Source organism: Microcaecilia unicolor, chromosome 14, assembly GCF_901765095.1.
Source record: "Microcaecilia unicolor chromosome 14, aMicUni1.1, whole genome shotgun sequence".
Lineage (NCBI taxonomy): Eukaryota > Metazoa > Chordata > Amphibia > Gymnophiona > Siphonopidae > Microcaecilia > Microcaecilia unicolor.
In genome coordinates this window covers 42,443,476-42,469,858 of record NC_044044.1, presented here as the reverse complement: position 1 = coordinate 42,469,858, position 26,383 = coordinate 42,443,476, and the positions used below count along the sequence as shown (strand labels likewise).

The 26,383-nt window shown below is 45.7% G+C and overlaps 1 protein-coding gene across 4 annotated transcripts in view; it reads right to left on the bottom strand.

Annotated features, from left to right (window-relative positions):
* Window positions 1-16,997: 16,997 nt before the first annotated feature.
* Window positions 16,998-26,383, bottom strand: part of MTMR11 (myotubularin related protein 11) — a 149,411-nt gene continuing 140,025 nt past the window's right edge. For 2 of the 4 annotated variants that reach the window (XM_030186967.1, XM_030186969.1), the window contains 3 exons: window positions 25,485-25,766; window positions 18,372-18,535; window positions 16,998-17,178 (listed from right to left, as the gene is read on the bottom strand). In XM_030186967.1, coding sequence (XP_030042827.1) covers window positions 17,166-17,178; window positions 18,372-18,535; window positions 25,485-25,766 — 459 coding nt within the window. In that variant the 3' untranslated portion in view covers window positions 16,998-17,165. Of the gene's footprint in view, window positions 17,179-18,144; window positions 18,536-25,484; window positions 25,767-26,383 lie in introns of those variants that run through there. The other 2 variants (XM_030186971.1, XM_030186970.1) reach the window with 2 other exon arrangements.

Below are 26,383 nucleotides of genomic sequence, written 5' to 3'. Positions count from 1 at the left end.
AAAGAGGAAGCCTACCCAAACGACACAATTTAATCCTCGAACTTAGACCACACCACCAGTACTACCCACACTCCAATTTTTTCCCCACATCTTTTACTATTGTCCCACTAGCTATGTTATCTCTGTGATACATTGTACCATACTTTGTATTACCTCTGTGATACATTGTAACATACTTTGCACTGTCTCTGTGATACTTTGTAACATACTTTGTATTGTATCTGTGTTACTTTGTACCATACTCTGTAAGCCGCACTGAACCTGCTATCGAGCGGGAAAGAGCGGGGCATAAATACTACAAATAAAATAAAAAATAAAAAAATGTCACTTACCCGCAGAAACGTCCTTTCATCTGAGAACTTCTCAGAAAGAAAGTTAAGTTGGACCTTTCTTCTCTATATAGTTTGGATTCTAAGGAGAGTGTTTCAAACAAACCCTTTGAAACTAGCCCAGTAATCAGGTTGCCCTTAGTAACTTTTGCAAATGTTCTACTTCCTCACACCTTAATTAACACCTATTTCAGGTCGGTAGCAGTGCTGCCTCTCCAGCAGGCAAGAACGGAAAATAACTTTCTTTTAGGACAGTTTAAGCCTTGCTACTATCTTTTTTTATTTTTTATACTATTGGCAGTTTAATTTTTATCTCTAGAGAATGTTTCAGTTTAAAACTATGGGGAAAAGGGTTGTGCAATATGGAAAGTAGTTAATAATGCCTGCTTCTCTCTTTTATTTTTATTTTTTTTAAAGACTTAACTAGGTCCTACTGTGCCTTCTAGAAACTATCTGTTAATGCTGTGGCAGAAAATTTAAGTTTTAAAACTATGGGGAAAAGGATTATACACGATGGAGCTCATTTTCGAAAGAGAAAAACATCCAAGAAGTGGCATAAACCTGCATTTGGACGTTTTTCTTACAAAAACGTCCAAATTGGTATTTTCAAAACCAATTGTTAGACTTTTTCTATGAAGTCCATCAGAAGTGCTTTCAAATCACAAGGGGGCATTTCAGGGGTGTGTTAAAGGTGGGATCTGGGTGTTTCTAACAGACAGCATGCTGCGGCGAGGAATGCCGCTGGCGCTCCCCAATTGGTGCCTAGTGGTGACAGATGCCCAGGGTCTATGGACACCCGAGGAGTCGGAGAGGTCCATCAACCGCCTAGAGTTGAAAGCGGTGTTTCAGGCGTTTCTGGCTTTTCAAGTGACCCTGGAAGGATTGGCTGTCAGAGTGATGTCGGACAACACGACAGCAGTGGCCTACATAAATCGACAAGGCGGCACTCAGTGCAGAGCTCTAGCCGCGCAGGCCGAACAAATTTGCCACTGGGCCGAGCTGCATCTACAGTTTCTGTCGGCAGCTCACATTGCAGGTCAGAGCAACATGCAAGCCGATTATCTAAGCAGGCATCAGATCGATCCAGCGGAGTGGGAACTTGCAGATGAAGTATTCCTGCAGATATGTGCCAAATGGGGCAAGCCCGTGATGGATCTAATGGCGAAAAGCATCAATGCCAAAGTCCCGTGCTTTTTCAGCAGACGGAGAGATCCTCGCTCGGCGGGGTTGGATGCCTTGGCTCAACCCTGGCCTCCGGGCCTACTGTATATGCTCCCTCTGTAGCCCTTGTTAGGGCGAGTGCTCCTGCGGATTCGGCTGCATCCAGGAGAGGTGGTTCTCGTCGCCCCGGATTGGCCCAGGAGGCCTTGGTATGCGGACCTCCGACAGATGCTCGTAGAGGATCCCCTTCAGTTACCTCTGGTTCCCAACCTGTTGTCACAGGGTCTGGTGACCATGGAGGACGCCGGCCGATTTGGTCTTATGGCCTGGCGATTGAGAGGGTGCAATTGAGAGATAAAGGCTATTCTAATAAAGTAATTACCACTCTCCTGCAAGCCCGCAAGCGTTCCACTTCCGTGGCTTATGCCAGGATTTGGCGCCAGTTTGAAGTCTGGTGTGCTTCCAAAGAGATCACACCCCTGCGGGCTCCTGTCTCGCCGATTCTGGACTTTTTGCAGGATGGTGTACAAAAAGGCTTGGCCTATAATTCCCTGCGGGTGCAAGTGGCAGCTCTGGCCTCCCTGCGTGGCAAGGTTGAAGGCATGTCTTTAGCTGCTCATCCAGATGTGGCACGGTTTCTTAGAGGGGTGCTTCGGCTCCGTCCTCCCGTGCTTGGAACCGGGGGCTAGTGCTGAAAGCCCTTCAGGATGCTCCCTTTGAACCGCTTCGGTGTGCTTCAGAGACAGATTTGACACTGAAGGCCATCTTTTTAGTGGCCATTACTTCGGCGAGACGGGTGTCAGAGCTCCAGGCGCTGTCCTGTAGAGACCCTTTTCTGCAATTTTCAGAGTCCGTGGTTACTGTTTGGACCGTGCCTTCCTTCTTGCCTAAGGTGGTTTCAGAGTTTCACCTAAACCAATCTATTGTCCTTTAGGAATCCGTCCAACCCCTTTTTAAACTCTGCTAAGCTAACTGCCTTCACTACTTTCTCCGGCAACAAATTCCAGAGTTTAATTATACGTTGGGTGAAGAAACATTTTCTCTGATTTGTTTTAAATTTACTACACTGTAGTTTCATCGCATGCCCCCTAGTCCTAGTATTTTTGGAAAGCGTGAACAGATGCTTCACATCCACCTGTTCCACTCCATTCATTATTTTATATACCTCTATCATGTCTCCCCTCAGCCATCTCTTCTCCAAGCTGAATAGCACTAGCCTCCTTAATCTTTCATCATAGGGAAGTCGTCCCATCCCCGTTATAATTTTAGTCGCCCTTCGCTGCACCTTTTCCAATTCTACTATATCTTTCTTGAGATGCGGCGACCAGAATTGAACACAATACTCAAGGTGCGGTCGCACCATGGAGCGATACAACGGCATTATAACATCCTCACACCTGTTTTCCATACCTTTCCTAATAATACCCAACATTCTATTAGCTTTCCTAGCCGCAGCAGCACACTGAGCAGAAGGTTTCAGTGTATTATTGACGACGACACCCAGATCCCTTTCTTGGTCCGTAACTCCTAACGTGGAACCTTGCATGAGGTAGCTATAATTCGGGTTCTTTTTTCCCACATGCATCACCTTGCACTTGCTCACATTAAACGTCATCTGCCATTTAGCCGCCCAGTCTCGTAAGGTCCTCTTGTAATTTTTCACAATCCTGTTGCGATTTAACAACTTTGAAAACTTTGTGTCATCAGCAAATTTAATTACCTCGCTAGTTACTCCCATCTCTAAATCATTTATAAATATATTAAAAAGCAGCGGTCCTAGCACAGACCCCTGAGGAACCCCACTAACTACCCTTCTCCATTGTGAATACTGCCCATTTAACCCCACTCTCTGTTTCCTATCCTTCAACCAGTTTTTAATCCACAATAGGACATTTCCTCCTATCCCATGACCCTCCAATTTCCTCTGTAGCCTTTCATGAGGTACCTTGTCAAATGCCTTTTGAAAATCCAGATACACAATATCAACCGGTTCCCCTTTGTCCACATGTTTGTTTACTCCTTCAAAGAATTGAAGTAAATTGGTCAGGCATGATTTCCCCACACAAAAGCCGTGCTGACTCGGTCTCAGTAATCCATGTCCTTGGATGTGCTCTGTAATTTTGTTTTTAATAATAGCCTCTACCATTTTCCCCGGCACTGACGTCAGACTCACCGGTCTATAATTTCCCGGATCTCCCCTGGAGCCTTTTTAAAAAATCGGCGTTACATTGGCCACCCTCCAATCTTCCGGTACCACGCTCGATTTTAAGGATAAGTTGCATATCACTAGCAGTAGCTCCGCAAGCTCATTTTTCAGTTCTATCAGTACTCTAGGATGAATACCATCCAGTCCAGGAGATTTGCTACTCTTCAGTTTGCTGAACTGCTCCATTACATCCTCCAGGTTTACCGTGAAGTCAGTAAGTTTCTCCGACTCGTCCGCTTGAAATACCATTTCCGACACCGGTATCCCACCCAAATCTTCCTCGGTGAAGACCGAAGCAAAGAATTCATTCAGTCTCTCAGCTACGTGTTTGTCTTCCTTGATCGCCCCTTTTACCCCTCGGTCATCCAGCGGCCCAACTGATTCTTTTGCCGGCTTCCTGCTTTTAATATACCGAAAACATTTTTTACTATGTTTTTTTGCCTCTAATGCTATCTTTTTTTCGTAATCCCTCTTGGCCTTCTTTATCTGCGCCTTGCATTTGCTTTGACACTCCTTATGCTGCTTCTTGTTATTTTCAGACGGTTCCTTCTTCCATTTTCTGAAGGCGTTTCTTTTAGCCCTAATAGCTTCCTTCACCTCACTTTTCAACCAGGCCGGCTGTCTTTTGGACTTCCGTCTTTCTTTTCTAATTCGCGGAATATGTATGGCCTGGGCCTCCAGGACTTTATTTTTGAACAGCGTCCATGCCTGTTGTACAGTTTTTACTCTCTCAGTTGCCCCCCTAAGTTTTTTTTACCGTTCTTCTCATTTTATCATAGTCTCCTTTTTTAAAGTTAAACGCTAACGCATTTGACTTTCTGTGTACAGTTACTTCAAGGTCGATATCAAAACTGATCATATTATGATCATTGTTATCAAGCGGCCCCAGTACCATAACGTCCCTCACCAGATCATGCGCTCCACTAAGGACCAAGTCTAGAATTTTTCCTTCTCTCGTCGGCTCCTGCACCAGCTGCTCCATAAAGCTGTCCTTGATTTCATCAAGGAATTGTACCTCTGTAGCGTTGTGCACTTTTGTTTTGTTCCTTTAAACAGAGTTTAAAGGCGTATTGATGACAATCTTTTCACATTTCCTAATGTTAAAGGGAGGAAAAGGGCAGGTATTTTTGATGGGTTATTTGCAGTTCAGGGAATGCGTCTTTGGAAAGATGTCGCTGGGCTGTCTTTATTTTTAGCTCAATCTTATGTGTCATTTTGAAACCCTGTCTCTTTCGAAAATGTTGTATTTTCACTGTTTTTAATTTAAACTGTTTTGTTCTGGCTGCTTTGTCTGGAACCCGCTTAGAACTGTTGAGGTGTTAGTGGGTTATAAATCCTGATGTAATGTCATGGTGTATCTTCAAAGCAAGGGCAATCCCCAGTGGCTGACATTTGTGACATAGCCTTTCCAGTGTGAATAAGAATATGTTGGTAGGTTGTGCTACTTGGTGTTCGTCTATCATCAATCCTTTTATATATGGTGGCTCTCTGGTCATCTTACTGAAGCAGAATGCGTGACAGACAATGCAACTTAAAAAAGAATAGCATTTTCTAGTGATGTAATTTATTATTCATCTTTCAAAAAAACTGCTTTAGATACTGCTCCAATTTCAAATCTTGCGGTTAAAAATGCACCAGGCAAAAATTGTGTGTATTGGTTTAATGGGTCTTCAAATAGAAACATCACTATAAAAACAGAGTATAAACATTTGTCACACAAAATGCACATTCTAATCCTATGGCAAAATATGCATCATTTTATATGAAAGTAATTGGCATATACTGCAGGTCATCTGTGCCGATAAGTATAGGACATTTTGTTATGCTGCTGTCTGCTCCTTTGCAGAAGAGAATTAAGCATACAGTATACCACAAGCTGAAGCTTCTTTGAAGAAATATGCAAGGGTATTTCCAGGAATATTAAAGCATAAGCCAAAATAGGACCAGCTAAAAAAACAAACAAACTGCCGAATATATAAAACACGGCGTAAAACAGTTTATGAAAAAACAAGAACTCTAGACGTTGAGTTAAGAAAAAAATAAATCCAGGGGCACCCAATACCACAAATGTCTGAATTTATATATAAAAAGTTTCCAGTATTCAGTAACAATTAAAAACATCATTTCATGCTTACATTCAGAATACATAGAGCTAATTATACTGTTTTAAGGGTGTCCACTTTTTGAGCAATGAGATGTTTTCTAGCATCTCCCTATATATAGTAATTTGTAGCCTATGCATGGCATGTTTGTTTTTAGAATTCTTTTTATTGGGTACAGACCATCAGATAGACAATTTGAGTGGAATCTATCAAAGCTTTAGCGCGTGTTAAATGCTAACAAGCTCACAGTTATAAAATGAGCCTCTTAACATTTAGCGCACGCTAATTTCATTAGCTTGTGCTATAACTTTGATGAATTGCCCCCTCTGTGTCACAAATACTTGATGAAAACCAGTTCTCCGAGGACAAGCAGGCTGCTTGTTCTCACGATTGGGTGATGTCCATGGCAGCCCCAGGAACGGAAATCTTCCTAGCAACAAAAGGTTTGCTAGAGCCTTCGAGCGTGCGGGCGCAGCCATCTTCCTGCCTGTCATGTGAGAGTCCCGCTTCAGTTCTTTTTTCTCCACGGTAGAGAGTGACTGCTTGTGGTCTCTGTGTGCCCTGAAAGAACCTTCACTGATTTTTCGGTTTTTGTCTCCTTTTCCCTTGTTTTTCTTTTCATTTAAGTTGTTTCCCTTTAATATAATTAAAAAAAACAAACAAACCCTTTATTTCTTAGTTTTAGGTCCTGTTAAGTTTTCTTTCGCTTCCGACGTGGCCCTCTCATTTTTTGTGCCTTTATTTTTGGCACAATCGAGAATTTTGATTTTGACGCCCCTCTTTTTCCATCCATGTCATCAAGGACACCCAGCGGCTTCAAGAAGTGTACTCGGTGCAACCGGGCGATCTAGGATACTGACCCTCACGCGTGGTGTCTTCAGTGTCTTGGGCCCGACCAACGCCCAGACGCATGTAAGTTGTGTCTTAGCTTGAAAAAGCGGACACAGGCGTCGACACAAGCTCTTCGGGATCGTCTTTTTGGAGCGTCGCCCGGTTCTTTGACGTTGAGATTGGTACCGCAGTCGGCGGCATCGACATCAGGAGCGCAGGTAATGGCTGTCCTGACAACACACGCTGGGAGCAGTGAGCTATCGAGTGGGTCTCCACCTGTCTGGAAGACTCCTGCTAGACAGGCCCACCGGGACCGACCACTCTCGGACCCGACCTTGAGGAGGCGTGTGGATTCCATGTCCTCCTTGTCGGTACCAAGGAGTATCAATGATGTGCTTCGAGCGAAGGCGAAGAAGCTTCCTTATCATCAACAGCAGATGAATCCATTAACTGATGGGTTGTATCCGACTACCCACCTCCCCACTCCCCCTGTTTTCTATTTCTGTTGATGGCTCTCTCATTCTCCCTGTCTCCTCGGCTCGAAACCTTGGGGTCATCTTTGACTCTTCTCTCTCCTTCTCTGCTCACATCCAGCAGACCGCCAAGACCTGTCGTTTCTTTCTTTACAACATCCGTAAAATCCGCCCCTTTCTTTCCGAGCACTGTACCAAATCCCTCATCCACACCCTTGTCACCTCTCGTTTAGACTACTGCAATCTGCTTCTTGCTGGCCTCCCACTTAGTCACCTCTCCCCTCTCCAATCGGTTCAAAACTCTGCTGCCCGTCTCGTCTTCCGCCAGGGTCGCTTTACTCATACTACCCCTCTCCTCAAGTCGCTTCACTGGCTCCCTATCCGTTTTCGCATCCTGTTCAAACTTCTTCTACTAACCTATAAATGTACTCACTCTGCTGCTCCCCAGTATCTCTCCACACTCGTCCTTCCCTACACCCCTTCCCGTGCACTCCGCTCCATGGATAAATCCTTCTTATCTGTTCGCTTCTCCACTACTGCCAACTCCAGACTTCGCGCCTTCTGTCTCGCTACACCCTACGCCTGGAATAAACTTCCTGAGCCCCTACGTCTTGCCCCTTCCTTGGCCACCTTTAAATCTAGACTGAAAGCCCACCTCTTTAACATTGCTTTTGACTCGTAACCACTTGTAACCACCTGCCTCCACCTACCCTCCTCCTTCCTGTACACATTAATTGATTTGATTTGCTTACTTTATTTTTTGTCTGTTAGATTGTAAGCTCTTTGAGCAGGGACTGTCTTTCTTCTATGTTTGTGCAGCGCTGCATATGCCTTGTAGCGCTATAGAAACGCTAAATAGTAGTAGTGGAGATAGAGAACACTAAAAACCATAGTGACTCTGGACGGCCAGCCCCTTCTGCCTCAGTATATCTCTATCTCCCAGCAGGTGTGGATGTCGCTTGATCAGCTCCTGGATCCCTGCCTGGGGTGGCTCCTGTGCTTTGCCAGTAGAGCGGGGGTGTTGTGGCTGGTGGTGCCCACTTTGAAGGCATACTTGGTTTTGTTCCCTGTCCCTGCCTTACCCCATCCCCCCTCCTCCCGGAGTCCCTCGTTTGCTGCCTGTCTCCAACTTTCCTCACAGTGTAAAAGAGTGCGCTTATTCAGCGTGGCTGTTCTGAGGCTTTCTCCAGAGATTCTGGTTCTGTGTAGCTTGACCGGAGCTCGTTGACTCGGTCTTTCAAGGTGACAGTGATGCCCAGCTCCTCTGGGGAGGTTCCCGCGGACAGCGTCCTGTGCGGGGTACGTTGGTGCGAGGCCACCATTTTATTTCTATATTTCCGTCCGGTTGGGCGATGGCTGCTGAAACAGTTAAGCGCGCGCCCGCTGTGGTAAACACAGGTCAGCAGCGGGGCTTTGCAGTACGTGCTGCTTGGATGCTCGTTCTAATACGAGCATGGCGAGCGGTGATTGTTCCCGCTCGATGGAAATGGTAGTGGGCACCATTTTGGAAATGCTGAGTGGCTCGACCCTCGCTGTTGCGGAGGAGTCTGAGTGTGGGGGAATGCCTCGTTCTGAGGCTGCTAGAGAAGCTCCTTCCCCCTCTTCTCCTAATTTGGGAGCGGAGGGCCAGGGTGAGTTTTTCTCCCCTGAGTTTGTGCTGTTGATGCATAAGGCCTTTATGTTAAAAAGAGCTATGCCGGAGGCGTCTGACTCTACGATGCGGACGGGATTACCTCCAGGTTTGGATAGCCCTGTGTTGGCTGCGGAGCTTACTTCTTCCCCCGAGCGTTTGACTGACGCTAAACGTAGATGGGTAAATTCTCCGTCTGAGAGTAGCGCATCTCCTTTTTCCCCCCTGTGGTCAGGATGTGGGGAGTCTGACGGGTTTGGCAGGCCCTCATGGACGGATGATCCAGATGAGGGTACCTGTTTGCTCACTGTGAGGAAAGTTTTTATGTTATGTTGCATTTCTTTGTCACTGCTTTGGAAATTTCATTTACTGAGGCAGAAGGGGCTGGCCATCCAGAGTCACTATGGTTTTCAGTGTTCTCTATCTCCACCTGCTGGTAGGCGGGTACAACCCATCAGTTAATGGATTCATCTGCTGTGACTAAAGAAAAGAAAATTACCAAGGTAAGAACCTAATTTTCCCATCGTCATGGGTCTCCTTCTAAGCACGGTACCGGGAGCTCCAGGGCATCAAAGGATTCGGCACCCATGAAGCGCCGACGCTGGGAGGAGCGCTCATCCTCCATTCAGTAGGTGTCGGTGTGTCGGTCTTCAGACAGCCCAGTACTGCCTCCTCGACCTCAACAGATTCTGGACCCGGTTCCTGCACCGACCCCGCAGCCTTGCTAGACAGCGACTCTGGACGAGCGCATCCGAGCCATTCTTCCCGGTTTGCTGGAAGGGTTGCTGCCTCATTCTGTTCCGGTGCCGGGGGTGCTTGCGCCTTCGGCACCGTTGGTGGAAGCGGCAGCTGGCTCTGGCCCTGTGGTGAGGTCTTCGATGCCGGTACCGCTTGCGGCATCGGCGTTGGCTGCCACCCAGGTCGACTCCCTGTCGACATTGATGGAGGGAGCTTCATCGCCGCCAGCACGGGAGTTGCCTTCTCGGCTATTCCCTTCCCTGTGGTATCTGAGCAGGAGCCCAGGACTGAGATGCTTGAGGTCCTTGACTATCCACCACCTACGGAATCATCCACTGTTCCTCTGCATAATGTCCTTTAAAGAGACATTGCTGAGGAACTGGAAGAAACCACTAACTAACCCCACCATCCCCAAAAAGGCTGAGTCCCAATATCGGATTCATGGAGAACCTGAGTTGATGAGGTTGCAGTTACCTCATGACTCTATAGTTGTGGATTCCGCCAGTGTCATGGGATCTCAATGTCATCCTCACCCAGCTGATGAAGCCTCCTTTTTGAGCCACTGGACTCCTGCCATCTGAAGTGTTTGACTTGGAAGATCAGTTTCTTGGTGGCGGTTACTTCAGCTCGTAGGGTCAGTGAGCTTCAAGCCTTGGTAGTGCATGCTTCTTATCTCAAGTCCACCAAATATGCAGAAATGACCCCTTTTGTGTCCCACACCTCCAACACAACCCTGTACCCCCCGGGTACATTTTCTGTAACCTCTCCAGTGTGTTGTACCATCTTGTTAAAACCTTTTAAGCATTCTCCTGTACCAATACACATACTAACGCTTTATACACTTCCCCACAAATGGTCTCCCACTCTTGTTCCGAGAATGTATAGTGTAAATCTAATTCCCACTCACCCTGAAAACTAAATGGCCTAGGATCACTGCCCCTGAAAAATGTATAAAGCACCAAAATGGGTCTGTGAACTTTTTTCAACAAATTTTCCATGCTTTCTCTTTCCTGGAGATTACCCCCCTCCCTCCAACCCAAAGACCCCACAAAATGTTGAATCTGTATATATGAAAACCTATCAGTCTTCAAAACTCTTCACTTTACCCCCAGGCAGCACACTACGAAAGCTTATTAACCCCAAGCGCTCCCACCTCCCAAATATGTCATTCTCCCTTCCTGCCCCAAATTTTGGCTCCCACCTCAATGATGTTAAAGTAGAGACCTGATCCCTCTGCCCCCACCGCCTCCTAACTGCCTCCCACACGCCCTACAAATGTCTCATAAACGGATTCTGAAACTCCTCTATCAGCCTTCTTCTCCCTTCCGTAGTCCACAAAGATGAACTCAATGATCTAAGAGGACTATATGACTGCTCCACCTGACAAACTGACTTATTATGCCCTATTTCCCAATCCAAAATCATCATCACTGAGCTGATAAATAATACCACTCAATATTAGGGACCACTCGACCCCCCCCCCCCTCCTCAGGAGCACCCAACAAAACCCTGCCCGCAAGCCTAGGATGCTTACCCTCCCAAATAAATTGTGTCACCATCCCTTGTAAATGCCTAATCATTTTTCGTGGGACCTCCAACGGAAGTGTCTGAAACAAAAACAACAACCTTGGCAAGATATTCATCTTTACCACTGCCAACCCCCCCCCCCCACTAGGAAAGCCACAAACCCTTCCATCTCGACAATTCGCCCCTTATTTGCCCCACCAGCTTCCCATAATTAACACTAAACACCCTACTCAGGTCCCTGGGAACCTGGATTCCCAGGTACCTGAGATTGTGCTTTGCCCATTTAAAATCAAACCTTTCGGCCAACCTCTTTTCCTCCACTCCCGATAAGGAAACCCCCAATAACTCACTTTTGTCCATAGTAACCTTCAAGCCTGCTAAACTCTCAAATTCCCTCAAAATCTCCACTATCTTAGTGCGCGTATGCTCCGGATCCGTCACATACAACAACACATCATCCGCAAACAGGGCAATTCGATGATCCCTCCCTCCAACCCTTATTCCCCACACCTCTGGATGCTGATGTATCATCTCTGCTAAGGGTTCCATGTACAAAACAAACAGAAGAGGGGACAACGGGCACCCCTGCCTGGTCCCTCGCCCTATTGGGAAAAAGGTTGTATATCCTCCATTAATTCTAATGCGTGCCTTAGGCTGATCATACAAGGCAGCTAGCGATGCACAAAAGGTATCTCCCAGGCCCATTCGCTGTAACACCGCCCGCAGAAAATGCTAACTGACCCTATCAAAGGCCTTCTTCGCATCAATCGCCAACAAAACCATGTCATCACCCATCCTTTGAGCCTCCCAGATCAAATGCAGGGTGCGCCTGACATTATCTCCTACCTGCCACCTGGGGATAAATCCCGCTTGATACATGTGTACCAATTTCAGAAGTACCCTGGCCAGCTTGTTAGCTATTGCCTTAGCCACTATTTTAACATCTACATTTAGTAACGAAATGGGCCTGTAAGATCCACACAGCGCCGGATCCTTCCCCATTTTAGGTAGGACCACCACCCACGCCTCCGACATAGACTCTGGAAGCTTATCCCCCTCTAGCACTCCATTACCCACTCTCACCAGCAAATCCCCCACTTCTCCCACAAAGCTTTTGTAGAACCTGGCCAAATATCCATCCAGTCCCTGCGCTTTCCCATTAGGCAACCGCCTAATCACCCCCTGTATCTCTCCTAATCGAATAGGCTCCCCTAGGCAAGCCTTCTCCCCCTCCTCTAACCGTTGTAATGGGATACGATCCAAATATTGAACCATATCCTCCTCCGGAACGCGCTCAGAGGTTCTATATAACTCTTTATAATATTTCAAAAAACATTCCCCGATATCCATATCAGTATACTTCCATCCCCCCCCCCCCCCCCCCCCCGTCCCTTATTTTCTGTATATGGGAGCGCCCTTTTCGTGCCTTCAAGTATCTAGCCAACAACGCACTGGATTTATTCGCAAACTCTGGTTCTCATAAATTCAACCTCCTCCATCTGCAGCTGCTTCAAATCCTCTCTCACTTGTTTAAGTTCCTCCCAAAGCCTAGCTCCCGAATTGCATTTATGTTGCTTTTCAATGTACAGCAATCGCTGTCACAACTCCAGTGATCATTGTCCACGCTCTCTCTTCCTGCGCGCCCTCCATTTTATCAAGACCCCCCCCCTCACCACTACTTCAGTGCATCCCTTAATATACCATCTGATACCTCCCCTGTATCATTAAATTGCCTATAGTCTTGAATGGTGCGTCTGATGTCCTCCTGGATGATCTTGTCCCCCAACAAAGTCTCATTCAATCTCCAACTTCCCTTACAACCCTCTCTCCCCCCTTCAGTTTAACCCACGTTGGCGCATGATCTGAAACACTAATTGTTTCTATTTCCGCCGCCTCCACCCCATGCCAATCATTACGAGATATCCAAATCCCATCTATCCTGGAGTAGGTCTGTGCTGCATGGAAGTAGAAAGTATAATTCCTCTCTGTTCCATGGAAAAGCCTCCAACAATCCACCACCCCCAAACTTTGCATAAACCGCCTCAACGCTCCTCTCCCAGGCTTGCTCTGCATCCCTCCACCCTTTGAATGATCCAATCGCGCATCCGGCGCCAGATTGAAATACCCCCCCCCCCTACTATCACCTGTCACCCCACAAATCCCATTAGGTCCTCCAGCTTACTAAAGAAATCCTTCTGATTCCCATTCGGTGCATAAACAGTAATCAATGTCATTTCTTTACCCTGCAACCACCCTCTAACCGCTATACAGCGCCCTTCTTTATCTCGGAATACTTGCTTTGAGACAAACCCACAATTATGTTGAATCAAAATGGGCACCCCACCCATCTTCTTGGACTCCACCCCTTGATGCACCACCACCTCTTTATACTGTTTGCGTTGTAACAAATGTGTATCCCGCGGCCTCAAGTGGGTTTCTTGTAAAAATGTAATCCCCCACTGCAACCTACCCAACTCCTTAAACACCCTACTCCGTTTCCCCCTGTTATTCAGTCCATTCACATTCCATGTTCCCAAAACCAAAAACTCCCCTCTCCCTCTGACCCCTCTCCCTGCCCCTGTCTTCCCCCTATAATCCCCACCTTTCCCCCCTTCCGCTAATTTGCCCGTTCGCAGATCAGCCATATCCAAGAAAGTGACTCACCCCTCCAGGGCTTTTCCCATGCTTTCCACCATTATATCTTTTATTCCCCACTTGTCCCTCCCCCTTCTTCCTCAAAAGACCTTCCATAAAGCATACCCTGCCCATCCCCCTTAACTCCACTCCCCCTCCCATAACTAACACCCCTCTGCTTTCCACTCTTCCCCTCCCTACCTAAATCACCACAAGATCTCCCACCCTTCAGTCAATACAACGTCCAGCCCTCTGTGACAAGAGCCTGCCAGCCTCAAAACCTCTCCATTCTACTGGCAGACATCGCACTGGCCTCTTCCGCTGTCAGCTCCTGGACTTCCACCCTCCATCATTCTTGAACCCTTCTAAGTCCCTTGGCCTTCTCTCGCTCCTGCACCGGAACGGGAACCTTCCTGCATCCCAGTGCCCGCAAGGCTAACCACACTTCTTCTGGGTTCTGCGACTTGCCCTGTACAGTTAATCACATGGCAAAGAGCAAAAGCCATCTATATCTTATCCCCTTAGATCTCATAAACTGAGTGACCTCTCTGAAGGACCTGCGCTTCTGCAAAGTTGTCCAGGCCAGATCCTGAAACACTCCAATCTTGCAATTCTTCCACTTGATCTCCCCCATTTGTTTCGCCTTGGCCAGTATCCTCTCTTTCAAAGGAAAATCTGCAGAGCATACCACAATGTCTCTTGGATTAGAATCCCGGTGTGGCCCCGCCACTCGATGCGCCCTCTGGATATTAAATTCCTGCCTTGCACCTTCTCCCTCAGGGTGTAGTATGTACCCACACAGCTCTTGTATTACACCAGCACAGTTTGCAAAGATGTCTAGCTCAGGGATCCCTTTGAAGCGCAGATTGTTCCTGCGGGACCTATTTTCCAGGTCCTCCAACTGATCCTTCACCCCTTGCCAGTCCTCCTCCTCCTTTTTGAAATCTGTTTTTAACTTCTACATGTTTCTTAAGGCTTTCCACTTCCTCCTCCATTTCTCCAACCCTGTAGCCCAAGTCCCTCAGTTCAGCACGGAAATCCTTCATAGCAACCTGAATGTCCCTCTGGACCCCTGCAAATTCTGCCGTTACGTCATTAAACCATTTCTCCATTTCCTTGCCTGCCATGTCTTCCCTCACAGGCTCTCTCTCCACCACATGCATCTCTCCTTTGCTAGGCCTCGCCTCCTCCCTTCCACCTGTGCGCTCCTCCAACCTGCTCTCCACTGATAGTTGCACTTCCTCCATAGCACACAGCACCTCCATCACGCTGGCTCCTTCCTCCTGATCGTGTTCCACTGCACACTCCGCTCCTGCGCTGCTCAGAGGCGCCGCCATCTTGACCGCCACTCCACATTCCGCTCCACCTCCAGCCCTCTGCTCAGCTCTGGTGCCACTATCTCCTTCCTGGGACTCCCGTCTTTCTGATTCCGCCTCTCTGCACTCCCCGTTCTCCGTTCCGCCTGAGCCTCCACCGTCTGATCTGCTCTCCGCTCCGGCCCCGCCACCTCCGCCACTTTCCTTCCCGGAGTGGCTGTAAACTTAAACTTTTCAAGCCCCTTTTTCGCGGGCATGGTGTGGCCGGTGTCCGCTCACTTTTCCTCCCTCTAGACAGCGTTTGCACTGAAGATATTCGCTCTTTTAATCAGCGCCCTGATGGAGCTTCATTCTCAAGCTGCCATCGCGTCTTGTTACGTCACTTCCCTCACATGCTCCTTATCTCAAGTTTCATCACAACAGAGTAGTCCTCAGCACTCACCCTAAGTTCCTGCCGAAGGTAGTGTCGGAGTTCCATCTGAACCAGTCAATTGTCTTGCCAACATTTTTTCCCCGTCCTCATACCCGCCCTGCTGAACGTCAGTTGCATACATTGGACTGCTAGAGAGCATTAGCCTTTTATGTGGAGCGGACAAGCCCCTTCAGACAGTCCGCCCAAATGTATGTTTCTTTCGATCCCAACAGAAGGGTAGTCGCTGTTGGGAAACGCACCATTTCTAATTGGCTAACAGATTGCATTTCCTTCACTTATGCCCAAGCTGGGCTGACTCTTGAGGGTCATGTCATGGCTCATAGTGTTAGAGCCATGGCAGCATCGGTGGCCCACTTGAAGTCAGCCACTATTGAAGAGATTTACAAGGCTGCGACGTGGTCATCAGTCCACACATTCACATCTCATTACTGCCTCCAGCAGGATAGCCGATGCGACAGTCGGTTTGGGCAGTCAGTGGTGCAGAATCTGTTCGGAGTTTAGAATCCAACTCCTGTTCCAGGCTGCACTCTCAGTTAGATGTTCTGCTTCGTAGGTCAATCCTTGTTATGTCCTCGCCGTTGCGAGGTCCAATTGACTTTCTTTGTTGTTTTGAGTGAGCCTGGGTGCTAGGGATACCCCAATCGTGAGAACAAGCAGCCTGCTTGTCCTCGGAGAAAGCGAAGATGCATACCTGTAGCAGTTATTCTCCACGCACAGCAGGCTGATTGTTCTCACAAACCTGCCCGCCTCCCCTTTCGAGTTGTCCTTTTTATTTGTTATTGCTTTATATTTAACAGAAGCGGGACTCTTGCGCGACAGGCGGGAAGATGGCCGTGCATGCACAGTGCGCGCGCCCACGTGCTCGAAGGCTCTAGCAAACTTTTTGTTGTTTGGAAGATTAACGTTCCTGGGGCTGCCGTGGACATCACCCAATCGTGAGAACAATCAGCCTGCTGTCCTCGGAGAATACCTGCTACAGGTATGTATCTTCGCTTTCCTGAAGGGAAACTTTTATCTGGCCATGTGGGTTATTTATTTATTTTTTTTAACTTACACCCCAGTGAAATTGAAGTGCCTGTGACTTCCATTTGAAATTAGCCACAAAGAATACTAGACTGGATTGGGAGAAGATGGGAAAGGATATCGGCAATTCAAGGCTTGATTTAAACAAAACAAAGCAAAACCTTCCCTGCATGATCTGTTTCACTATACCTCTATCATTCTAGTGGAAAACCTAATAACAGGCCATTGAATCCCCTACAGTCCTATCCCTGCCGCAGCCTTTGGACAAAATGTGGCCGTGTCAGGTGCTTTTCTTTTTAATAAACCGCACTGTTCTTCAGGTCTGCTGGTCTGTTCTTTGTTTTGCTGTATTTGTTGATTTGCAGATCACCGCCTCTTCTTGTTTTACCCAAAATGATAGGAAATATTCCTGTATCCTTCTGCCAGTTCAAGGACACTGATGATTTTGATTTCTCTGTGATCTTGACACCGCACTCGGAAGGAGTACGATGGAGGTGCACTCTGGTGTCTGTCTGATGTCCATCATCTTTGTTCCTTGATTTGATGAAGATGAGCATGTATCCTTCCTCTTCCTTGAAGGTTGAGGATAAGTTGAGTGATTGAAACACTCTTGATGTTAATGTGTTCCCAGTCTTCGATGCAGCTCTGTGAGCCATGGAGGCTGATGCCTCTGATGTTGATGGTCCAGACTTATTGGTGCCAAAAATTCATTTGTGGTGCTTCTTATGACCATGAATCCCTCTCCCTTATTTATTTATTTATTTATTTTTGACATCTGTGAAAACAGAACATGACAAGAGGGATCGTGATCAAGACTCAGGCACTGCAGGCACCATGACTGGGTATCTGTTAAGGATGTGGTCATGCCACACTGGTAACACTTCTTAAAGCTATTGGGAACTTTTTTCTGGGAGATGTCTGGTAAAATATCTGCAGCAAAATAAACAATTTGATGATAAAAAAATACTTGACCAAGTGCTTGAGGCCTCCTGGCTGGCACTGAGCCAATGAAAAAAGAAAAAAAACTTAAAACCACTGCAATACTAAGGTAGCTATTGGGAGGGAGAGAGGATACCACTGCATGACAATGACATGATTTTCTCAAAGGAAAATAGCCAATCGGGCTAAAAGAACACTTATTTAAAATTTTCACAGGTCATGAGCTGGGGGAGTATACAAGAAAGTGTGACCACTTAGCTCTGTGTAAAAATGGTGCCTGGCTAGGTCCTGCACAACAGCAGTAGACGGGAAGATGTGCGTGCATGCATGACGAACTCAAAAATTTTTACAAAGCTTGGAAAGCTGTTCCTGCGCAGGGTCTGTCAGATGACATCACCCACATGTGAGAAGATGATATCCTGCTTGTACTCGGAGAACTACATAAGCCACCACTCAAGCCAGTACCATTAGGAAATCAGAAGTATAGCTAACACTTGTCTCCTTTAGGGATATAGACGGCATATAATGTCAACAGAAAATGAAGCACTTTCAAATGGTCCAGTCAAAAACTGAAGACATTCAAGCATGGCAGTTAACTAGACATCTGTAGCGGAAAACTAGCATTTGTATGACTGGCTTTTCACTGTCAAATTTCTGTCATGCTCATCTTCTCCTTTTGCAAACAATACAGGACCCCTTCATACCAACTGATATGAATGGGGTACTGCAGTCTCCATATAGAGATCAGCACCAGAATTCTATGGTAAGTGTGATCAGCACAGGGTTAGAATACTGTGAATTCTTTGCAGTTCATTCAGGACCCAGGAAATGGATTATAAAATCACCCAGTGCTGGCTTCTGTTTTTCCCCTAGCCCATAGCCAGTCGTTGTGGGCTATGGTTTGTTAGTGTATAGAATGTCAAAAAAACCCAAACAAACAAACAAAAAAAACAGTGGCATTGATGGATAGCTATAAGGTGGACCATACTCATTGGTTGCCTACATATAAGGTAGCAGGTGTTTACTTATGTCCGTCCACTTTTTTCAGTGGGATGGCAGGAAGGGACTCTCTGTTTTCGGCTGCTGCATCCTGTCTGGGTGTGATTTCTAGTCGTGAACTCATGACTCATCTTTTCCTGGAGCAACTTCAGTTCCTCAGCAAGACTGCTGACAGTAGGGGCACAGATCCCAACCTGGCAAACCACAAAAGGACCCAGAAGTTACTCCTACATTGCCTACATTATATTATTCCTAAGTAGTATAATTTGACCCTCTAACTTTTTCTGCCATTCTCATTCATGAAAGAAGTATAGTATAGGGGGTGAATGTCATCTGTGCTTGAAAGAAGAGTGGGGCCTAGGGGTGATTGTATCTAATAGTCTTAAGGTAACAGCAAAAACCAGGATGCTTGAGTGCATAAGGAGAGGAATGGCCTGCAGGGTTTTCCTGTCGGGAGTTTTTGATGGGCTGTGGATAAGTGAATGTTGATTGTTTGGCGATTATCAGAGAAGATGTGTAGTTTTTTTATAACTTTTTCTTTATTAATACTTCATAGCCTGTTTTGAATTTTTCCTGTGTTTTTTTTTTTTTTGTTGTTGTGTGATTACAGCTTTACACTCTGCCTGTTAAAGTATTGTAGTGGAGTTGTTTTCTTGACCTGTGATGGTGGAAGCCTTTAGCTCTATACGTTAAGAGTATAAGCGTGACTACTGAAGTCTTTTTTTTTCCTCTCTTTTTCCCCTCCACGTTTTGTAATTCTACTAACCCTTTTTTTCCTTGTCATCAACAGGAGATGAATCCATTAACTGATGGGTTGTATCCGCCTACCAGCAGGTGGAGATAGAGAACACTGAAGAACCACAGTGACCCTTGGACGACTAGCCCCATCTGCCTTCAGTATTTCTCTATCTCCCAGCAGGTGTGGACGTAGCTTGATCAGCTCCTGGATTTCTGCCTGGGTGGCTCCTGTGGTTTGCCAGTTGAGCAGGGGTGTTGTGGCTGGTGGTGCCCACTTTAAAGGCATATAGGTTCATCCTTTCCCTGCCTTACCCATTCACCCCTCCTCCCGGAATCCCTCTCTTGCTGCCTGCCTCCAACTTTCCTCACAGCAGTATGCATAAGATGGCCGCTACCAAGAGGTCACGGAGCAACTAGCTCCGAAGACCCTGGCCAGAAAAAAACAGCTGAAATCTAGCTAGATACTGGCCGAAAGATCACCAAATGAACTATCGGCTGACAGGGAAGAGCTGGGATTACTGCCGAACCTGGTAGAGACGGCGAGACTCTCACCTGGAGCACTGAATAACCTGAGGAGTCCTCCCGACCGGGTCACAGATTGGGTTGCGAGCCGCAGGTCACAGACCGGGCTGCAGAAAGCAGCCTTGAGTAGACCACGGCTTCCTCCTGGTCCTTAAGGCCAACTGATTCACTGCCGCGACCCATCAGTCTAATATCGCCCTCGAAGCCATCGGAGTATAGAGGCCGCAATAGCAGCGCACCAGAGGGTCGGAAGGACGACCCGAGCCACACCTGGATAGACCGTGGCTTCCCCATCGCCTGGAAGGCCTAACGACTCACTGCCGGGCCTTGTAGCTCAACATCGCCCTCGGAACCACCGGAGTACACGGGCTCCTGAGGCAGCGCACCTGAGGGTCAGACGGAGAAGGAAACGTCCCGAGTCATCCAGCCGATCCCCACCATCCACGGACAGGTAGCTAATTGTCTCCGGGAACGGAATACAGTGGAGGCTGTAGTTGGGGAACTCGGCGAGACCGGTTACTCCGACCGCAGTGACAAAGCAACGGAAACCAACTAATCTCAGCCGCACCGCCACATTGGCCTCAGAAGGAGCAGCAGCAGATAGACATCAGCTGCGGAGACGTCCGAATTACGTGAAATCACCAGGTCCGAAACCCCAACCCGCGGAGAGCCACGTGGAATTCGTCGCGAACAATTTGCCACATTCACTGTGGTAGGAGCGCAATCAACCCAGTGTACAACGATCGCATACTGAGCAGACCTCACGAGACACCTGAAGAGATCCAAGGTGGAAAGTTACCACCTTATACAATCCCAGCCCCGCACTGAAAGCAGCAGGTAGTGAACAATAAAAGGATTTATAGTCTTAGATACTGACTCTTCGCTATTAGGCATATGATAGCACTATATTGAACTGTAGCAGGTCTCTGTGCCGTGCACTCTATCTCTATGCTTTCTATGCAGCTCATTGCAGTATGAATGATGACTCGTCGCTCACTCTGCATTTGATCACATTTTAATGAACTGTAATAGATCTCACTGTTGTGCATGCTCATACTATGCTTGCTAAGCAGCTTGTAGCAATTTATTGAACTATAGTAGGTCTCATTGTTGCGCTTGCTCATACTGTGCTTTCTATGTAGCTTGTAATCAATTTAATGATAGAACCTACAACCTACTACCCTGTTGGCTGACTTTATGCTTACAATGTATCCATAGTTCTATAGCAAACTGTAATAAGACCTTCTGTCTTGTTCACCCTCAAGACATCCTATAGAATTATACTGAACTGTAGGAGAACTATATTACAGACCCGGATGCCGGACGCACTGCTTGCATTGCTTTACTAGTGTACTGCTTGCATTGTACCGATTGCATTGCTCTACTGTTGTATTGCTTATCGAAACGCTGAACGAATCTTAATCTATAAAGCCTTCAATTGCTTTTATACATCTCATAATACCTTACCAAATCACCCTAACCACTCTCTTAACTCCACTCTGCACTACACTGAATAACACTACAAAGTGTAAGCATACACACTGACTACAATCCTATCAATCACCACTACAGAACACAGCTAAACACTAATATATACTAACGACATCATGAACCACAAACAAACTACTCCTAATTATCTACTGCCTCTCCCTGATCCATCACGCACTGACAACTCCTCTTACAGAGAATAATCTACCCACAATAAAACACCATGCACACATCCCATAAACAACACACCAACCCAAAAGATCAAAAATGGTATGGAAAAACCACCACCACGGAAACAACCAACAGAAAGAAAAGAGGGGACAAAACAAAATCAAATATCAAGAGGATAGACAACTAATAAAATCATCACAACCTCGAACCCTACTGAACCACACCAATCAATGCGATTGGATTATGTAAATGCCAGATCTGCAGTTAACAAAACTACTACAATCACAGATTGGATCACTATAGACAACCCAGACTTTCTACTTATAAGTGAAACATGGATCCATGACCCCAAAGATCCCATAATCTTAGAACTATGCCCCCCAGGGTACGAAATCACCCACTGGACAAGGAATGGAAAAAGAGGAGGAGGTATAGCTATAATCTACAAAACCCAATTCACCGTCACAACAACAGCCGAATCAATACTCCCCCAACTGGAAATCACATCAGTTAGAGTCAGTCACCCAACCCTACAAGACCACCTAAACCTTATCCTGTTCTATAGACCTCCAGGCAACTGGCAAGACTGCCAAACACATTTATGGACTTCATATCGAAACACATGTCTCTCTGCCCAAAACTTGCTTATAGCAGGAGATATCAACCTTCACCTTGAGGATAATAACCTAACAAATGTAACTGAATGCAAGGACTTCCTCTAACTATGGGAGCTCTAACGGCCAAACACACAACCCACTCATGATAAAGGACACACACTAGACATCATTACATACAAATTCTCACTAGAACTAAATATCACACTAAAAGACATAACATGGACAGCCATACCATGGTCTGATCATTACAAAGCAAGCCTCTCCCTCCACTGGCGAAAAAAAAACTTCTCAACACAAGCAAGAACAACTAATCTATATCACGAGAGGCAAAATAGACCCACCAATGTTTTGGCAACAACTCTATAACAACGAATGGACGACACCAACAGAGTCAACCCAATTTCTTCACGAATGGGATAACAGATGCAGAATCATACTAGACCACATAGCACCACTTCAAACCAGAACCTCACACAGGAAAAATTCAATACCATGGTTCAATGAAGTACTTAAAGAATTAAAAGCACAAATTAGAAGATTTAGAGCGTGCCTGGAATAAGAAAAAAAATGACTCTGCATTCAACGACTGGAAACAATTACAAAGAAAATACAAATACACCATCAGACAAACTAAAAGATCTTATTATAAAACTAAAATTGGACCAGGCTATAAGGACACAAACTCTTCCAACTCGTAAACAAATTACTGAATACCACTCCGGTCACCGCTAACGACACAGACACCCCATCAGCAGAAAACCTCGCAAACTACTTCAAAGAGAAAATTATAAAGCTACGACTCGCGATACCCAGCAACACAACTGACTACATTAACCTTCTTGATTGTTTAGACCCAACACCTGGGGAATATCCAGCAGATCGATCATGGACTAACTTAGACATACTACCGCTCGACAGCATTTCCCAATTGCTTAAAAAGTACGCCAAATCGCAATGCAAATTAGACATTTGCCTGAGCAATCTTATAAGGTCTGCCCCTCCACAATTCAAAGTAGACCTCATGAGGCACCTGAACTACATGCTACAAAGGGTCTCTTCCCAAAACATAAGGAAATATCCTACTCACTCCTTTACGCAAAGACGCAAATAAAACTGCAAGTGACATAACCAATTATCGCCCAGTAGCATCGATCCCGCTGACAACCAAATTCATGGAAGGCGCAGTGACGAATCAGCTCAATAACCACCTAAACAAATATTCAATTCTACATAAATCTCAATCAGGATTCCGATCGAACTACAGCACCGAAACAGTACTAATATCTTTAATGAATAAAGTTAAACAACTAATTCTCCGAGGACAAGCACGCTGCTTGTTCTCACTGATGGGTGACGTCTGCGCAGCCCCTTGAATTGGAGATCTTCACTAGCAAAGACGTTTGCTAGCCCTCGCGCGCGCATGCACACCGCGCATGTGCGACCATCTTCCTGCCCGAACTCGCTCATGTTCGTCAGTCTTCTTTTTTACGCGCTCGGGACGGCTGTGTTTACCGTCGTTCTGTGCCCTGAGGAGACCCTCGTGCTTTTCTTGCGTCCTTCCGCGTCTTTTATTTCTAGTTCGCTTATTTAGAAAAAAAAAGAAAAGAATTCCTTTATTTTTGAGTGTTTTTCCCGTCAAGTTTACTTTTGCTTTCGTAAGCGGCCCTGTTGGCCGCCCATACAGCTTTTATCCCTTATTATTTTTGGTGCCTTCGCCATCATCGCAAATTTTGACTTTGCCTGCGTAATTTTTCCGCCCATGTCATCGAAGCCTCCCAGCGGCTTCAAGAAGTGCACCCAGTGCAACCGGGCTATCTCGCTCACTGATAGGCACGCTTCGTGCCTTCAGTGTCTGCGGGCTGGGCACTGTCCTCAGGCCTGTACTCTCTGTTGTTTGTTAAAAAAAGAGAACTCAGGCGGCGAGATTGGTCCAGTGTTCTGTACGGGGCCTTGCCTGGTGTTTCGACGGTCTCAGTATTGAGGTCATCGGCCGGTCTTGCTCATGATGTAAAAAGACTAGATGTGGTCCAGAGGAAGGCAACAAAAATGATATGGGACTTGCGCCGTAAGACGTATGAGAAAAGACTGGAAGACCTAAATATGTATAGCCTAGAGGAAAGAAGGGACAGGGAGATATGATATAGACATTTAAATAATTGAAAAGTATTATTGTAGAAATGACTCTCTTCTAGCGAAGGGGAAATGATAAAACTAGAGGACATAGCTGAGGTTGCGGGGTGGTAGACTTAGGAATAATGTCAGGAAATTCTTTTTCACGGAGAGGGTGGTTGATGCCTGGAATGTGCTCCTGAGGGAGGTGGTAGAGACAAAAACAGTGATGAATTCAAAAAGGCATGGGATGAACGCAGAGGAACTCTATTTAGAAAATAGATGATAGAAAAGAAAAATAAATTTTAAAAAAGCCTTAGATGGCTGCAGGGGGGTGGATATGTCAGTCACACTTGGACGACTACGCCAGCGGTAAAGAACTAAGGCTGGTGCCAGGCAGACTTTGTAGGTCTGTCTATATATGGCAATCCGGTTTAGGATAACCTGGAAAGGGCTTCAATGACAACTTCAGTAGCTGGAACCAAGGACAGTGCTAGGCAGGCTTTTATGGTCTGGATCCTGCAAATGATAAGACTGATTTGGATAGGCTGGCGTGAGCTTTGATGGCAACTCCAGTAGGTGGAACATAAGGATAGAGCTCAGCAGACTTCTACGGTCTATGTCCCAGAAACTCCAAAGAGAGACTCGTGTTAAATTATATATCACATTCATTGTTGATTTAATCATGAATTGATAATGAGTGTGATTGTTGCGCAGACTGGATAGACTGTTCAGGTCTTTATCTGCTGTCACTTACTATGTTAAGATCTTATATGGTTTTTGTCCTAATTATATGATGGTCTTTAGTCCCATGTAGACCCAGGTGGCATTTGCACACTTCTAATTATGCAAAATATTGTTTTCTTCCATGGCACCTACCTCTGGAATTTTCTGTCAGCGGAAAAGTGGGTTTAACAAAATTATACTAAGTTACATAAATTACTGAACTCAATGGTTGTTCAAATATCTATCTTTACTTTTTAGTTCTTTCTTGTAAACTTTAAAAACATTTTTATTGTGTAATTAGATGTCATTGATTTGTTGTAAATCATCTAGAACTCATGGTTTTGATAGTATTTAAGACTTTTTGTTATTAGCAAGCTCTTCAGGAAGAGAAATTTAGCCTATTGTACCTGAATATAAGTTGCTTTCAACTATGATGTAAAGGGATGAGCTGAATCTTTGAACTACTACATAGGCAAGCATATATGATCTGTGAAGGAGAGGAAGAGATTATACAGCTGATTAGTTGGTGTAGTTGATCAGACTGAATAGGCTATATGGTCTTTATATACCATTATGCTCTATGTTTCTACATATGTGTCTGTGAGCAAGAGACCTCGGTTAGGTTCTAAATGTGTCTCTTTGCATACATTTTATATAAACTCATGCTCATGCTCCTGAAGATGAATTGCTGATGCGCCTCACAATAATCTGATTTCTTGATTCTGTCTATTACTATTTTGTGTACTTTTGTCATAAGAACAGCTCATCAGACCTGATTGTATGAGCTACACCGGAGATAGCATCGGTGCCAGAGATGTATCCAGGGGCCCATGAGAAGGGGTAGCAGCTGTTGCTTGAAGGATCTAAGATGGGTTCTGCCAGATTTGCTGCTGGTCAATCTCTCTGGTTCTACCAGACTTTCTGAGGACTGGGCCCTGCGGGTGCCTTTTCTGAGGGCTGAACTATTCTTCCAGGGCAGGAACTGGGTCTGCAGTGTAAGGAGCCCTTTGCTGAGGAGATACACACTGACATTTGCTGAAGGAGTAGGATCTAGCTGAAATAAAAGAGAGATGGATGATGCTGGGATCTTCTGCAGGTAAAGAAGTAAAGCACATACTAACCAAACACTTGCTTTAAAGAAAGATCATTTGCACTACATTCTACAGTCCAGGATCTTGGTCTTGGAAGAGGTGCCCAATGTCAGGAAGCATACTTAGGAACTGTGTACTTAATTCCTGCAACAAGCGGTACATATTTTTAAACAATCCAATGCAGTTTTATATACCCCCTTTTCCCTGAAAAGGTCAAAGTTGTTAGTGAAAAATCAGGGTTATCTTTATCTGATATACCGCTATATCTTTAAATAATGTCAAAGTGGTTTACAATTAAATGTAATAGAAAAAAAGATGTAAAGAAAGGAGAATGAAATAAAAGAAAACTTAGGTTACACAGTCATAAAAGTAATAGTTTTAAAAAGTTAATTAGATAAAAAAATTAATACCTAAAAACAAAAAAGGGAGGTAGGAATAAGCAAACATCCAACACAAAACAAGACAATGCTGGTCACCATAGGTAAGAGAGAACGCGAGAGAAGATCAGCCTAGAAAAACATAAAAACATAGCATATAAGCAAGATTTGCATCCGGAGGGCATATGGTGGCAGAGAGAAAA